An 18,047-nucleotide genomic window follows, 5' to 3' on the forward strand; every position below is an offset into this window, starting at 1 on the left:
TACATGAGTGCAAGGCGAAACTGCTAATTAAATGAAGGCTTTAATTGTACAAGTACATATTCTGACTTCTTATCATAACATTTACCTGGAAGCAATTCTTGTTCTTACTTTGATGTGTAGTACTCACTTGTACTATATTATAAAGCATAATTGTCAGTGGCAGCTGGTGCTCAAAATTTTTTGGGGGGGGCGCAAACAAATTGAAAAATTCTGGAAAAAAAAACCCCATTATTTGCAGCCTCACTGTGCCCATCAAACGCTGCCACTGTGCCATCAAACGCTGCCACTGTGCCATCAAACGCTGCCAATTTGTCCATCAAACGCTGCCACTTTGTCCATCAAACGCTGCCACTTTGTCCATCAAACGCAGCCACTGTGCCCATCAAACGCAGCCACTGTGCCCATCAAACGCAGCCACTGTGCCCATCAAACGCAACCACTGTGCCATCAAACGCAGCCACTTTGCCCATCAACTGCAGCCACTTTGCCCATCAAACGCAGCCACTCTGCCCATCAAACACTGCCACTGTGCCCCAAATGTTGCCACTGTGCCCATTAAATGCTGCCACTGTGCCCATTAAATGCTGCCACTGTTCCCCAAATGCTTCCACCGTGCCCATTAAATTCTGCCACTGTGCCCATTAAATGCTGCCACAGTGCCCCAAATGCTGCCACTGTGCCCAATAAATGCTGCCACTGTGCCCCAGGTGCTGCCACTGTGCCCCAAATGTTGCCACTGTGCCCCAAGTGCTGCCACTGTGCCCCAAGTGCTGCTACTGTGCCCCTGCCGTCTGCCCGGCACTTACCTTGTCTTGGGTGGGCAGCGGGTGACGGCGGCAGGCGGCAAGCAGTGTCCTCCATTTCTTCCCCGACCCCGATGTCTTCTCCCGACCGATCCTCCTCGTCCTCTGCTGGACACTTGACGCTGTATCCAAACAAAATTAATGTCCCTTTTTCCCCACAAATAGAGCTTTCTTTTGGTGAATACTTGCCTATCCCATGCAGAAAGATACACTACTTTCAGGCATCCACGGCTCCAGCAACCTTAAAGGACACCTCCTCCCCCTTCCAACTTCCAGGATCAAATGGCTTCCCACCCTTAAGGACACATACAGGCTGCAGCTGCTCCTCCATACCTACTGGAGACAGGCACATCCAACAGCCAAGCACAACTACAAAGGAAAATACAACTATATACATATCTAATACATTTGCAGAACGCCTGGACAGGGACTGGTATGGAACTTAGAATAACTAAATATCCATTACAGGACATACCCTCCAACTAGCCACTTCTTCCCATGTACACATGTCGGCCTACCGGCCCATACAGACTGTGCTCCTGTTCTCCTGGCTCTGATGAAGAGGTTACCCTCGAAACGCGTCAGACATTTTTAATTACCTGCCTCAACATGGGCATACCCCAATTTGAACTTTTTAGTACTTATTTTGTTATCTGTTTTTATGCTACGTAGTAATTGTATGATTTCATTTTTATATGTTTGTATTCCATATAAATGATTAAACCTAACCTGTTTTGATGTGAGCGTCTGATCACGCACTCTCCATCCACCTCCTACTAAACAGTCTTTTCCAGACCACCCCTGGTCAGTTAAGGCAGCGGGACATGCTTCACTATCTCCTCCAGTTCTCTCACTTTTTACAATACTACCCTTCTCTTACAACAAACGGCTCACTAGCGCAGGAGTATTTCTCACCATACCTTGTCCGGTATTTGAACACCTCCTGCGGTTTTATTTTTTGCGCTATAAACAAAAAAGAGCAACAATTTTGAAAAAAAAAAAATAGTTTTAACTTTTTGCTATAATAAATATCCAGAAAAAATGAATTAAAAAAAAACAAATTTCATATAATTTCAATATCAGTTTAGGCCAATATGTATTCTATATATTTTTGGTAAAAAAAATCACAATAAGCTTATATATTGATCGGTTTGCGCAAAAGTTATAGCGTCTGCAAAATATGGGATAGATTTCTGGCATTTTTATTATTTATTTCTTTTTACTAGTAATGATCTGATTTTTAGCAGGACTGCGACATTGCAGTGGACAGGTCAGACACTTTTAAAACATTTTTGGGACCATTGACATTTATACAGCGATCAGTGCTATAAAAATGCACTGATTACTGTGTAAATGTCACTGGCAGGGAAGTGGTTAACACTAGGGGGCGATCAAGGGGATACATGTGTTCCCTCTTGTGTGTTTCTAACTGTGGGGGGATGTGACTGACTAGAGGAGGAGACAGATCGCTGTTCCTGATTAGCAGCAACAGGAGATTTGTCTCTCCTTTCCTGTCAGAACAGGGATTTGTGTGCTTGCACACACAAATCCCTGTTCTGGCTCTTGTGCCCGCGATCGCGGATGGACAGCGGACATCACGCCCACTGGCCACGCGCATTGGGTCCCCTGCCGTACAGCGGGCGCGCGCGCCTGCTATGGCTCTTTTAAAAGAGCCGATGTACGGGTACGTCAATTCATGGGAACGAGCTGACCTGCCGCCATATAATGACGGCGGCTGGTCAGCAAGTGGTTAAGCACTATTTGGCATGCCTTATCTACAGTTTGATAAATCATGGCCTTAGTCTGCCCATACATTATACAATTTTTTTATTCAATTTCCTTTAGATTTACCTTCAACTATGTAGTGCAAGGGCCTGCCTGATTGCATACAAATTGAAAGTGTTTAGGGTTGACCTCACATTATATGGGTTTGATAAATCTAAAGGAACATTGTATGGCCAGCCTTAAAGTGTCACTAAACCCACATCATAAAAAACTCTCAATAAATGCTGTTTATACTCACTCAGTCACTATGAGATTTGTTAACTGCACTCTGCAAAAAACTGGTTGATCCTGCTGTTCTCTATCTCCCTCTGCTGTCCAAGTCCCCAATGCAGCTAGGGATTTTGCTCAGTTTTCAATGAGTTTCTATGCTGAGCAGTCCATGGGACTATAAAGTCCCACATGTGGGCGTATACACAGTATACACGTATACACAGTGGTAAATGATTGGCCACTCCCTCCATCCTCCTCCATGCCCACTAGCCAGCTAAACACAATGGGGGTGAGATATTACATGTAGATTAATGGAGGCTTCACCTCCCTCTTAAATAATAAAGATTTGATTTCAAATATATAGTTATATGACATTTTAAAACAATTTACTGATATTAATTATTTATTTTTACTCTGTATTCCAAAGGCTATTTTAAAAAAAAAATATATATTTCCTGTGACCAGCAGCAGAGGACTAAAAGCTCCTAATGCTTATGTTTCCCTGCGGACAGGCTGAGAAAGAGCTGGGTCATGTGACAGCTGTATATCGATTAGGAAAAAGATGGGTTTTTTAATTAAAATAATTACAGTGCCATCATCCACATACAGAAATAGAAAGGACAATGTAAATTAAACTGTGTTTAGTATCACTATAATGTTCACCACAATTGTATAGCTTTTGCTTTCTGTGCCCCATTCATATAATACAATTGATTTCCTATTTTTTGCCTGTACCATATTGTAGAGTATTTTTAATCCCAGATTTTTGATAATTGTAGGCTTACTCTGGAACTTATCATCCAATGACCAGTTGAAGATTATGCTGATCCGGGACGCTCTGAGCATCCTAAACAAGAGCATTATCATCCCCTGTTCCGGCTGGAAGGAGGGCGAGTACTCCAAGAACGACATGATGAACGATTCTGACATCTTCCACAATGCCACCGGCTGTCTCAGGTAATAAAATGTAGCTGTTACTCTGATGATTTCACAATAGGAAATAGGCTAAATTCACAGTGCTTTAGCATCCGCCTGAAGGCACTCTGTTTTCAGCCATGTGATTGTAACTTTCAAATTTCATTGGACTGTCACTTTTATGATATGTTAGGTTGTGAATTGAGCCTACTGCCTGTCTGTTTTGATGACTGGTGGAACTTTTCTTCATATTTTAATGAAAAAGTCTAGTTAAAAAAAAAAAAATCTTTTAGGGTTCATTCACACTAGGTCAGTTTAGCGGTGTTGATCAGCATAGATCTATACAGGATCAACTCAAGGACACAGAGAAAACAATTGTTTTTTTTTTTTTTTTTTTTACATGCCTTGTTCACACCATACAGCAGTGGTGTATTTTGGTTTTGTGCTGCCTTAGGCAAGACTAACATTGGGTGCCCCCCATCTAAATTCGTCCCATCCCAAATGCTTTAAAATTGTGCACTCCCATGCAACGGCGACAAACTACGTAAATTCTACTATCCATAGGCAACGCTTTAAAAGCCCTTACAGGTTAGCAATTTAGATATACAGAGGAGGTCTGCTGCTAGAATTGCCCATTCTTTGATGTTCGCGGTGATACCTCACATGTGTAGGACGATCGCTTTTGGCGTGCATGTGGGACCAACACGCGCTTTCGCCCTTGCGTGCGAGCACGGGAGGATGGGGGCACTTACATTTTTTTTTTCTTTAAATTATTCTTTTTTTTTTTTTTACTTTTATTGCTGTCACAAGGAATGTAAACATCTTTGTGACAGCAATAGGCATGTGACAGGTACTCTTTTATGGGGAGATCTGGGGTCTCCTAAACCCTTCCTCTGCATGTAAAAGCATTCAAGACACCAAGATCAGTGTTTTTGAATGCTTTAGAATTTTTAAAAACTAGCGCGGACAGTTTCCGAGTAAACCAGAATTGATGTTATCGCTTCCAGTTTACTGTTACGAACAGCCGATCAAAGCTGGTCGCTCGGCTCTCCAGGTGGGACGGGAGAGCCTGAGAGAGCTGCTATGATTTCTATTACAAGAGAGCCGACCACCGGCTCCAAAAAACAAAACTGGGTGATGCCTGCAGCTGCAGGCATCATCCCATACCTCCCAACATTTTGAGATGGGAATGAGGGACACCTACTAAAAAATGTATGTAGGCATAGGATACGGCCCTTGTCACACCCCCTTAAAGGAGAATTAACCAAAAAAAGGTTTAATAAATCCACAAGGACTTTTTTTACCACTATTATTCCTTTATATTGGCTTTTCAGATGTACAAATGCAGCAATTTAGAAATTGGATGAAAGGTTTAGCACTGGGAAACACTTTTTTAAAGATAAAAAGTGCATTTTATATACAACTATATGATCAGGCCAAAATTAGGGACAAATGAGGAGGAAAAAGGGACAGAGGGACATTGCTCTAAATCAGGGACAGTCCCTCCAAATCAGGGACAGTTGGGAGCTATGTCATCCTGGTACAAGTGCCGACCCCTAAAAAATGCCTCCCAAGGCAAACACAGTAGATATGCCCCTGCCATACAGGTGTATTGCATAAAATGTATCTGCACATTACAATCCACAGCCATGTGTGCATAAAGTTGAATAAAATGTTTTTAAACTTTTGATAAAGTTAAAAAAATAACAAAGAAGAAAACATTGTGATGGATTGGTACAATAAATCGCAGCACAGATGCACAAAGCACACCAGCGGGTCTGCATAATGAACAGTCACCAGTGTGAACAATCCTTTAGCCAGAGTTCAGCTTTAATACAGTTCTTTCCTATCCATAATATTGTTGCATGATGAAAATGTTGAGATTGAAATGTGTAATCTATGTGTGGTAAGCTGGTTTATACAAGTTTTCTTTTTGGAAGGTAGTTTTAAAATGTATCCCTCTTGTTCAATGCAGGGCTATGGTTACCCCTTTGATTAGCTGTGAATGAACCAGAGAAGTTACAATAAAACAGTAATAACATTGCTACATTGTAACTTTACCTGACACTGCACAAATTGTTCTGTAAATGCCTTTTTTCACATGAACAGGAAGAAAGTCCCGGCTATCATGCTAGTAAATAAGACTGGAAATCTGCAGAGAAGGAGGCGCTGGGTGTACTATGCATGTCCAAAGTAATAGATTAGCTTTATTGGGCATGTGTAGCACACCTAATGTCCATAACTGGTTAACCCCTTTCTGCTAGTTGGAGCCAGCCATTTAAGGGGATCTTTATGCCAGAGATTGAAAGAAGGCCTCCCAATCATGTGATTGGCTATCACAGTTGTCACGTGATGGGAAGCCCATCCTACCAAACAGATCCCAATGAGCACACGCTGGCAAAAAAACAGGCAGTGCCAGCTGTACAATATATGTGGCAACCTGGCGTTACAGTCCACCGCTGTGCTACCAAATATATGGGTACAGCCAGTGGGAAGGGGTTAAATATAGATATCTGTAGATTAGCCACTAGAGGGAGATCTCAGCAGTTCAGTGCAATTACTGCTTCTTGAGATATATCAGCCATACAAGGATTTAAATTGTTTTTTCAAGGAGCAGTACATGCAGGGGCTCACATCTGGCACCGGAAGTGTATGGAAATCTCTCCCCAGTGAGACACAGACAGCAAAAAGTAAACTGACAGGGGTTTTAACCGTTCTCTACCCTATCCAGAACTAAAAAAGAACATTTTGGCTTTAGGTATACTTTATAATTTACAACACACATTGCACATTATTCCTAGCTAGAACTCTGCAATCAGCATTGGGGGCATGAGCTTTGCTGATTGGTGATCTTGAACTCTTATGCCGTGTACACACGAATTTCCGACAACAAATGTTCGATGTGAGCTTGTTGTCGGAAATTCCGACCGTGTGTAGGCTCCATTGGACATTTGCTGTCGGAATTTCCGACAACAAAAATTTGAGAGCTGGATCTCAAATTTTCCGACAACAAAATCCATTGTCAGAAATTCCAATCGTGTGTACACAATTCCGATGCACAAAATTCCACGCATGCTCGGAATCAAGCAGTGTCTATTGAACTTAATTTTTCTCGGCTCGTCATACGTGTTGTACGTCACCGCGTTCTTGACGTTCGGAATTTCCGACAACATTTGTGTGACCGTGTGTATGCAAGACAAGTTTGAGCCAACATCCGTCGGAAATAGACCCACGGTTTTGTTGTCGGAATGTCCGATCGTGTGTATGCAGCATTACTCAGCAGGAGATGTGTTGGACCTCTGCAGAGAGACCAGTGTCTCTGCACAGAGAGCAAGGGTCATTCTCTACATCATGCTGGCAGGGGACAGGCTTTTTTTAAACTTGGGCTTTTTTTTTTTTTTTTTAAATAAAAGCCAAGTCTTTTGTACACTTTTTTTTTTATGCACCTGGAATGTATTTAGCTGATGTAAATTGAAGGTTTAATTGAGCTTCAAAGGCTTAATTTTCCTGCAAAGTAGAGCATTAAGGAAGGAACGTAGCCAAGGCCACTTTTTTCTCAGGGCTCCGACAATCAAAGTCATGCTCCTTTCAGAACTCTCCCTTTATTTTCAGAAAGCAGACTTACAAAATTCTTTCCCCCCTCACATTGACTACTCGGCTGCCAGGTCTCCTGACCATTCCTGTAAATCAGGTTGGCAGATTTGGCATTTGCTATTGTCTAAGCACAATGGCTCTTTCAGGCTGAAACAATTAAAGTAATCCTCAGACAACATAGCTTGAATCGGAGGAATTCTTTATATGTAAAAAAAAAAAAAGGAACAAGAAATATGTGATGCCTGTCTGACTCATAAAGGAAGCCATTTTGCCATGACAGGGCAAAGGTCTGCGGCAGATGGAAGATGGAGGTTTTGAGTAGCTTAGACGGACCTTATTCACACCAGTGAGCCACACTGAACACATGGCTGCTGGTGTGCTGGGAGGAAAGAGTGCCAGGGTGCCAGTTCGACACATCGCACTGTTTATGTTTCTTTTTGTTAGAAATGTATTGAAGTTTCTCAAGTGACATTTTATTCAGTTCTACTGCTACCAGTGTGGTGTGAAGTGGCTGACTGCGCAGCACCATGCTATGCTGAAAATAAGTACAGCATGTAGTAAGTTAGAGAAGTGGGATCTTGCCTCCACCATGTGACCACAGATGAGGTTGTGTGCTTTGGATCAGAAGCTGTTCCAAGCCTTCTCCACACTTTTTTCTTCCTGTCATTCTGGTACAGATCAATCTTAGTTTCATCCATCTAAAGAATGCTTTTCCAGAACTGGTCTGGCTTTTTTAGATGTTTTTTGGCAAAGTCTAATTTGGCTTTTCTATTCTTCAGGCTTATGAATGGTTTGCACCTTGTGGTGAACCCTCTGTATTTGCTCTCGTCTTCTCTTGATTGTAGACTTTGACAATGATACCCCCACCTCCTGGAGAGGGTCCTTCACTTGTCTGGATGTTGTGAATGGGTTTTTCTTTACCATAGAGAGGATCCTGCGATCATCCACCATTGTTGCCTTCTGTGGACGTCCAGGTCTTTTTATGTTGCTGAGCTCACCAGTACATTCTTGTTTTCTCAGAATATACCATTTTGGCCACTCTTAATGATGTTGCTATCTCTCTGATGGATTTGTTTCATTTTTGAAGCCTTACAATGGCCTGTTTCAGTTGCATGGACAGCTCCTTTGAACGCATGATGTAGGTTCACAGCAATAGATTCCAAATGCAAATACCACACTCAGAATCAACTCCAGACTTTTACCTGCTTAATTGATGAAGAAATAACAAAGGAGTGGCCCAAACCTGGCCATGAAACAGCTTTTGATTCAATTGTCAAATTACTTTTCATCCCTTAAAGGGGGGGTGGCTATTCTTAAGAGCTGTAATCCCTAAACCCACCTTCTGATTTCGATGTTCATACCCTCAAATTAAACCTGAGATTGTGCACTTTCGGTCCATATAACTATAGTTTGACTATGTTTTGGTAAATACTGTATATACTCGAGTATAAGCCTATTTTTTTCAGCACTTTTTTTTGTGCTAAAAAGCCCCCTCGGCTTATACTCGAGTCTCCCTGCCTCACTGTGCCCATCAGCAGCCTAATGCACCTGATCTCCCGGCGCTGTGACATGCAGTCTAGTCGGCGGCCGTGCAGTGTAACAAAGCCCCGCCTTCTCCTCGTCCTCGTCCGTGATAGGCAGAACAATGACTCACTGCTGGAAAACTGAATCATTGTTCCGTCACGGATGAGGAGGAGGCGGGGCTTTGTTACACTGCACGGCTGCCGACCAGACTGCATGTCACAGTGGAGATCAGGTACATGAGGCTGCAGATGGACACAGTGAGGCAGGGAGATGGCACAGTGAGGCATGCAGATGGCACAGTGGGGCATGAAGATGACACAGTGGGGCATGAAGATGACACAGTGGGGCATGAAGATGGCACAGTGGGACATGAAGATGGCACAGTGGGGCATGAAGATGGCACAGTGGGGTATGAAGATGGCACAGTGAGGCATGAAGATGGCACAGTGGGGCATGAAGATGGCACAGTGAGGCATGAAGATGGCACAGTGAGACTGCAAATGGGCACAATGAGGCTGCAGATGGGCATTGTTGACCCTCTTTTCCACTTACAGTAGCTGCTACATTTCCCACCCTAGGCTTATACTGGAGTCAATAAGTTTTCACAGTTTTTTGTGCTAAAATTAGGTGCCTCGGCTTATATTCGCGTATATACGGTACCTGAAAAAAATCTAAAATTGTGCCTAAATATATATGGACCTAACTGTGTGTGTGTGTATGTGTATGTATGTATGTATGTGTATATATATATATTTATACATTTTTTTCGTCACCTGTGTTTGATTGCAAGGATTTCCCTGCACTTCCCGTCCCATAGCCAAGCAGGAAATGAGAGAATCTCTGAAAATTAAGGGAATTCCTTCCAGGTCACTAGAGCTAGTGTCTCCATTGGAAGATTTCCCCTCTAATATTTTTCTGGGGACAACTCAAAATTTGGAATTTTCTTTTACTTTCACTTTTAATGATAATGGTAAACAGGACAAATAGGGAGGATGAATCTCTCTAACGGGAACACAGACAGCAGAAAAAGCTGACAAGTATTCTATTATTCTATCATTATTAGATCTAACATGTTCTTAACTGCTTGCCGACCAGCCGCCGCAGTTATACTGAGGCAGGTTGGCTCCCCTGGACTAGCCGTTGTAGCTGTACGTCAGTAGCTTTAAGACCACTAGGGGGCGCATGCCCGCGGCGTGACAACTGAGCCGATGCACGTGCCTGGAGGTCGCGATGCCCGCCGGGGAAACCGGGATCGCTCCACACAGAGACAGAATGGAGGTCTGTCAATGTAAATAGGCAGATCTCTGTTATGTCAGGGATGAAGAGACTGATTAGTTGTTCCTAATGCTTAGGAACCACTATCAGTCTTCTCCCCAGGCAGTCTCATACCCCCACAGTTAGAAACACTCCCTAGGACACGCATCTAACCCCTTGATTGCTCCTAGTGTTAACTTCCCTGCCAGTGACATTTATACAGTAATCAGTGGCTATTTTTAGCTCTGATCGCTGTATAAATGTCAGTGGTCTCAAAAAAGTGTCAAAAGTGCCCGATCTGTCTGCCGCAGTGTCACAGTCCTGATAAAAATCACAGATCGCTGCCATTACTAGCAAAATATAAAAAATTCATATTAAAAATGCCATAAATCTATCTCCTATTTTGTAGATGCTATAACGTTTGCGCAAACCAATCAATATACGCTTATTGCAATTTTTTTTTTTTTTTTTTACCAAATATATGTAGAAGAATACATATTGGCCTAAACTGAGGAGGAAGATTGTTTTGTTTTTTTTTTTTTATTTGGGGGATATTTATTATAGCAAAAAGTAAAAAATATTGTTTTTTTTTTTCAAAATTGTTGCTCCTTTTTTTTTTTATAGCGCAGAGGTGATCAAATATCACCAAAAGAAAGCTCTATTTGTGGGGGAAAAAAAACGTCAATTTTGTTTTTGTACAACATTGCACGACCGCGCAATTGTCAGTTAAAGCGACGCAGTGCCGTATCGCAAAAAAAGGCCTGGTCATTAAGGGGGCAAATCTTCCGTGGCTTAAGTGGTTAAAGAGGAGTTCTCCCCCCCCCCCCCCCCCCCCACAAATTTTTTTTTTTTTTAAAGTCAACAGCTACAAATACTGTAGCTGCTGAATTTCACAATTAGGGCACTTACCTGTCCAGGCATCCAGCAGTGAAGAATTGCTGCTTCACAGCCGGTTTCCTACTGTGTGTGCACAAATCACACTGCCCTTTCTCAATGGGGCCGGCTGCAGGGGGGGAGGAGGAAGGGGCCGAACTTCTAGCTTAGTTTGCCACAGTGAACTCAGCCAGAAGTGGGAATGGGTACCTATCAAAACCAGGTACCCACTCCCCCCCCCCCCTCAAAAAAAAAAAATGGTGCCAAATGTGGCAGGAGAGGAGGCAGACAAGCGGAGCTTCCCCTTTTGGGTGGTGCTCAGCTTTAAGTGTTTGGCAGAAAAAAAGACAGTCACAGTGTTGTGTCATCTCCTCACCACCTGTTTTAACCCAGAAAAACCCACACTGTCGCACAGCAACTGCATACATTGCACATAGTTGCGGGGAGATTGCGATGCAGCACCATTCAGTTGATTGGATGCATTTAGTGGGCGGTACTGTCAACTGAACACGACAGGAGGGATACATTTTTGCCATGCATGTGTACACCCCCCATCTGCTGCCTTTGCGGCTCAAAGGCCCATTCAAAAAAGCATGGAAAGAATGTTACATGGGTTACAATGGCATAGTTCATGCCAGCGCAATGTGTTCCAGTGGTTTTAGTTTCCTGAAAACAAAAAAAAGTACAACATGCTGCTTTTTTCCTGCACAGAGACATACTGGAATGCAGTAAAGTGCATCAAAAAAAGTGTTAAAAACGCGCATGCTGGAGGATGTTTTTGTGGTGTGAATGGGCACTCAGGGAGAAAAGTTGGGGCATGGCAATAACACAGTCCAACCTGTTGTTTTTACTTCTCCCCCTCTCAACTACAAGTGTAACCACCGCCTTAGTTTGGCTGTTTGCTTAACCTGCAAACAAGCAAAAATCATTAATATCATAGACATTTCTCTGGTTCATATAGAGCTGCATTGTGCATTGTGCAAAATAACTGACTGATGTGTAGCTGCGCTGTGACTTGTAGTTCCTCCATACCATAAAGGTTTCTGTGTGCCTGGGGCTACACCTGTTCTCTTGATGCTCACTCATTTCACATGCACAATGCACACAGCAATGCGTTAATAATTTACAAGGTGTACAGCTGGTGTCACATTGTCGGAGGCCGAGCTTAAGGCTTCTGTCTGCTGATGACAACAAATTATCACACCATGTTGTCGAAGTTGCAGAGCTAACTGGCACGATAATATTGTGGATAGACGTTGACAAGCCTCAACAGTCTTACATTACATTTTCTTGACCAGCAGAATTGAAGTGGAACTCCATTACTATGAAGGAATAAGGATGCCTGCCACTTTTTTGTTAAGGTAGAACTATGGGCAAAACTTTTTTTTTTTTTTCCATTTTGGATAGAGTAAGGGAAGGTTTTAACCTTCTGTAAGCTTTATTTTTGCAATCTTTGTCCCATTGGGGGGATTTCCCTTCACTTCCTGTCCTATTGCCAAACAGGAAGTGATAGGAAATCCCTGCAAATTAAGGGAATTTCTTGGGGCCCCCCAGGTCACCAGAACTAGTGTCCCCATTAGAAGACGTCCCCTCTATTACTTTTCTGGGGATAACCCTAAATGTAGCATTTTCTTTTACTTTCACTTTCGGTGATAATGGTAAACAGGACAAATAGAGAGGGTGGTATTCAACATCTTTGGAGCATTGTAGCTCTGTTCCAAATGAATAGGCTTCCTAATGTGCTGGACATAAAACACACGGTAACAAACGTTTAATACACATGCATTAATGCAAGGTACTGGTGTGAACATTTTCCCCTATTCACACTCCGTTGTGTTTTCAGGACAGAAAATAAAGGTAAATCTCCACACTGGGGATGTAGACAGCAAAAAGAACCTGACAGGGGGTTTGTTTGACCCCTCCTTCTTCTATTTAGGAATAAAACATTTAGCTTAGAGCTGCACTTTAGGAGCAGGTATAAGTGAAAAACAATGTTCTAAAACCAAAGACGTGTCATAATTTCCATCAGAGGTCCAAAGCACATTTGATGTATGTCTCATTTAAAGCCTTCTTGCTTTCTCTGTGGAAGCAGTAGTCCCCCTGTAGAGGTCAGACACGCCCACTGAGTCAGACCTAGAGCTATCCAATCGGCTACGATTATGCTCCCTACTGATTGGAGAGCTCCAGCTCTGACTCAGCAGGAAGTGCGTCAGACCTCTGCAGAGAGACCACTGCTTGCACACAGAGAAAAGTGTCTTTCTGTGCAGCGTGCTGACAGGCGACAGACTTTTCTGCTCAGGCTGAGCTAAACTTATTGAAAAATGTGATGGTAGTCATTGGGATTCATCCCATAACCAATGGGAGTCAGACTTCAGTTGCAACTTGCAAACCAAAACTAGTTTCATAGAGGCACAAAGGAGAGTAGCGGAAGTCATAGCAGGCATCTTGTGGTGTCCGCACTTAGACAAGACTCATACGTTTAAAGTTTATACAGATGATATATTCTCTTTTTAATTCCTTTTATCACAGCGGACACAAACAGTCATGTAGTGCTATTTAGTAAACACGAGCCCTGTGGATCGACATGCCAGGTATGGTTTCACAGAGTGGATTTAGCACTTGGCTCCTAGCAGGATGTTTACAGACCAATGTACTTGTTGAGTCCTGTACACAAAGTATAACACTAAATACATTACTTTAAAAGGAATCTGCTTGTACTTGGCAGGGAGCTGGAGTACAATGGGCTGTACACAGAGGACTAGGATTGTCTAGACAAAAACACAGCCTAGGATCATCCTGAATAATACATGCAGGCAGATGTTCCAATCACTCCTTATGGGGCACTACAACGTGGTGCTGACAGATCTGAATAAAATATCAGACAAAACAAAATATTTAAAAAAGTGAGCCACCCAAACGTAGTATTTTAGTTATAATTGGAGCCTGGTGGGCTGAGGCAGCTGCAGGCTTCTTATGTCTTGGATACTCCAACAGTGTGATCTCCCTGCAATAATTCCTGGCTCTGCTCCTGTCTATCTAGGAGTTTTAGGTGTTTCCTACAACCTCTGTGCTTTCCAGCTACTCCTGTTACATTCTCTATAGCATAACATAAATTTAAAATCCAGCAGGGATGGTGGGAGCCCCTCAACATGCACACAGCAAGTGTGCAGACCAGGGAACTCATAATGAGCACAGTAGGTATGCAGACCCGGGAAGCCCTCATAATGGGCACAGCAAGTGTGCAGACCAGGGAACTCATAGTGAGCACGGTAGGCATGCAGACCCGGGAAGCCCTCATAATGGGCACAGCAGGTGTGCAGACCAGGGAACTCATAGTGAGCACGGTAGGCATGCAGACCCGGGAAGCCCTCATAATGGGCACAGCAGGTGTGCAGACCAGGGAACTCATAGTGAGCACAGTAGGTATGCAGACCCGGGAAGCCCTCATAATGGGCACAGCAGGTGTGCAGAGTCTGGAACTTAAAGTAGGAATGGTGGAAACCCTTATGCCGCGTACACACGGTCGGACTTTTCGTCTACAAAAGTCCAACGGACGCTGACGGACTAAAGCTGGCTGGTAATCCGATCGTGTGTGGGCTTCTCCGGACTTTCAACGGACTTTTTTAGCCTAAAATCCGACGGACTTTAGATTTGAAGCATGCTTCAAATCTTTACGTCGTAAGTACGACGGACCCCGAAGTCCGCTCGTCTGTATGCTAGTCCGACGGACAAAAACCCATGCTAGGGCAGCTATTGGCTACCGGCTATGAACTTCCTTATTTTAGTCCGGTGTACGTCATCACGTACGAATCCGTCGGACTTTTGTGTGGTCGTGTGTAGGCAAGTCCGTTCGTTAGAAAGTCTGCTGCAAGTCCGCTGAAAGTCCGCCGGAAGTCTGTCGGACAGGCTGTCGGACTTTTGTAGACGAAAAGTCCGACCGTGTGTACGCGGCATTAGTAATGAGCACAGCGGAGTCAGGAACTTAGCACGAGGATGGTGAGAACCCCTCATAATGGGCAGAGGAGGTGTGCAGAGCCTGAAACTTAGCACGAGGATGGTGGGAACCAGTGTTAATTTTGACATCAAATTTCAATTCAGTTTTAGTCATAGTCTTTTGACTAAAATGCCATTTTAGTTTTAGGCTGGGTTCACACCTATGCAAATTGGATGCAGGTTTCCCTGCATCCAATTCGCATGACAGGAGATTGTGACCGGCTCTCTATGGAGCCAGTTCAGTTATCTCCGTTGCAACTGTATCTTTGGCTCCGTTTTAAGGCTGAATTTAGGCAAAAATTCAGCCCTGATTTATCCCTGAAACGAAGAAAAGTAATGCACCGGACCCCTGCTGCAAGCCACATCTGGAGGCAGGACCATTTTTTCGATTGGGCACACTGGGCAGTTGCCCGGGGGCCCCATTTGCATGGAGGGCCCCACCAAGGGCCAATCCTCAGCGCCAGGGCCGCCATCAGTGGGGTACAGCCCATACAACTGTAAGGGGCCCCGGCGTCCCTAGGGGCCCGAGCGGGAATCGCTGCTTTGGGTACTTTCCCACATATCCTCTGTGGCAATGAAGCTCTCTGTGACAGGTGTCGGCTGCTTATCACAGCAGCACACCGTCACCTAGCCGAGTCAGTCTCCTCCATTCTGACTAGAGGGGGACTGAGGGCCCAGGCTAAGTGGATGGGGGGGTACACTTGTCACTGTGGGGACAGCAGCTTCTAAATACATACACTGTGCCGGCGGTGTTTGTATTTAGAACCTCCAAAGCAGCTCTTCTCTCCCTCCGTCTCCTGCACTGTGAAATCTCTGACTCCACCCCCTCCCTCCCCCTTCCTCAAATCACCAGTGCAGTGTGCTGAGGGGTGGAGCTCACTGTAGCTACTGCTGGCCGGTGTCTTGCCGAGAAAGTTTCCCCGGCGCATAAGGACCCCCCTGTGCTGCGCTTGCGCAGTACGAACGACTACGGAGCCGCCGAAAATTACCGAAGAAGAACAGCTGATCGTCAGCTCTATACGGCGCCTGCGCACTACATTCTGACCTAAGTCCACGTTAAAGCCCCACCATCCAAGTGGACATAGCGTTAGAATATTAAAATGCCGAGCGCAGCAAGGCCGTGCCCGAAGCGTGGCGAGCATAGCGAGCCCGCGAGGGGCCTGGTACAAAGTGTTTTTTTTTACTATAGTCTTGGCATGCAGGCGCCGTGTACAGCTGACTCAGGTGTTCACTTTGGCTCTTTTTGGCAGCTCCCTTGTTGTTCCTATTGCGCAAGAGTTGCGCCTGCGCACTACAGGGGGGTCATTATCCGCCGAGGGGAACTTTCTCGGCAGAACACCGGGATGTCTGCTCACACTACAGGGAGAAGGAGGTGAGATCATTTTTTTACTGAGTAAAGTCTCCTTGGAAGAAAAGCTGCAAAAGTTTCTGTAGGATTTGTCTTGTAAGTATTGTGATCAGTGATTAGTAGAGGAGGAGAATGAAGAGACAGCGAGTGTGACAGATCTCCCAAACTGGCACACAGCCCTATCTATATAAACATCCCCCAATCACTCTGTACAGATAAAGTGAAGGTCATTTATGACCATTCATATAACTCTGTGTTTATGTGGTGAGTTTACACTTCTGATGGTGCAGACTCAGAGCTTGGATAACATAGGGTTATATGAATTGTCATAAATACATTTCACATTATCTGGACATACATAGAGTGCTAGGGGTTGGATTATATAGATATTTAAATCTCATAACAGGAGGATGTTTTCTTTACATACCAATTCTGTATTATGTATTGTTGTATATATTGGTAGATGAGCACAATAGTTTTTTTTTTAATGATAAACATCACTATCTGACCACATCTCAGCCCCCTACTCCTGCCATCAAAGCTGCCACTGTGCCCACCAAACACAGCCAATGTGCCCATCAAAAGCTGCCACTGTGCCCACCAAACGCAGCCACTGTGCCCATCAAAAGCTGCCACTGTGCCCACCAAACGCAGCCACTGTGCCCATCAAAGCTGCCACTGTGCCCACCAAATGCAGCCCCTGTGCCCATCAAATGCTGCCACTGTGCCACCAAACACAGCCACTGTGCCCATCAAAAGCTGCCACTGTGCCCACCAAACGCAGTCACTGTGCCCATCAAATCTGCCACTGTGCCCACCAAATGCAGCCCCTGTGCCCATCAAACGCTGCCACTGTGCCCACTAAACACAGCCACTGTGCCCATCAAAAGCTGCCACTGTGCCCAACAAACGCAGCCACTGTGCCCATCAAAAGCTGCCACTGTGCCCAACAAACGCAGCCACTGTGCCCATCAAAGCTGCCACTGTGCCCACCAAACGCAGCCACTGTGCCCATCAAAGCTGCCACTGTGCCCACCAAATGCAGCCCCTGTGCCCATCAAATGCTGCCACTGTGCCCACCAAACACAGCCACTGTGCCCATCAAAAGCTGCCACTGTGCCCACCAAACGCAGCCACTGTGCCCATCAAAGCTGCCACTGTGCTCACCAAATGCAGCCCCTGTGCCCATCAAACGCTGCCACTGTGCCCACCAAACACAGCCACTGTGCCCATCAAAAGCTGCCACTGTGCCCAACAAACGCAGCCACTGTGCCCATCAAAAGCTGCTACTGTGCCCAACAAACGCAGCCACTGTGCCCATCAAAGCTGCCACTGTGCCCACCAAACGCAGCCACTGTTCCCATTAAACGCTGCCACTGTGCCCATCAAAAGCTGCCACTATGCCCACCAAACACAGCCACTGTGCCCATCAAAAGCTGCCACTGTGCCCACCAAACGCAGCCACTGTGCCCATCAAAGCTGCCACTGTGCCCACCAAATGCAGCCCCTGTGCCCATCAAACGCTGCCACTGTGCCCACCAAACACAGCCACTGTGCCATCAAAAGCTGCCATTGTGCCCAACAAACGCAGCCACTGTGCCCATCAAAAGCTGCCACTGTGCCCACCAAACGCAGCCACTGTGCCCATCAAAGCTGCCACTGTGCCTACCAAACGCAGCCACTGTGCCCATTAAACGCTGCCACTGTGCCCATCAAAAGCTGCCACTATGCCCACCAAACACAGCCAC

At 44.9% G+C, this 18,047-nt stretch overlaps 1 protein-coding gene across 4 annotated transcripts in view; it reads left to right on the forward strand.

Annotated features, from left to right (window-relative positions):
- PKP2 (plakophilin 2) overlaps window positions 1-18,047 on the forward strand; it is a 177,227-nt gene that overhangs the window by 126,383 nt on the left and 32,797 nt on the right. For all 4 annotated transcript variants that reach the window (XM_073621734.1, XM_073621733.1, XM_073621732.1 and 1 more), the window contains exon 6: window positions 3,578-3,755. In XM_073621734.1, coding sequence (XP_073477835.1) covers window positions 3,578-3,755 — 178 coding nt within the window. The remainder of the gene's footprint in view (window positions 1-3,577; window positions 3,756-18,047) is intronic.

This window comes from Aquarana catesbeiana, linkage group LG03 (assembly GCF_042186555.1).
Source record: "Aquarana catesbeiana isolate 2022-GZ linkage group LG03, ASM4218655v1, whole genome shotgun sequence".
NCBI lineage: Eukaryota > Metazoa > Chordata > Amphibia > Anura > Ranidae > Aquarana > Aquarana catesbeiana.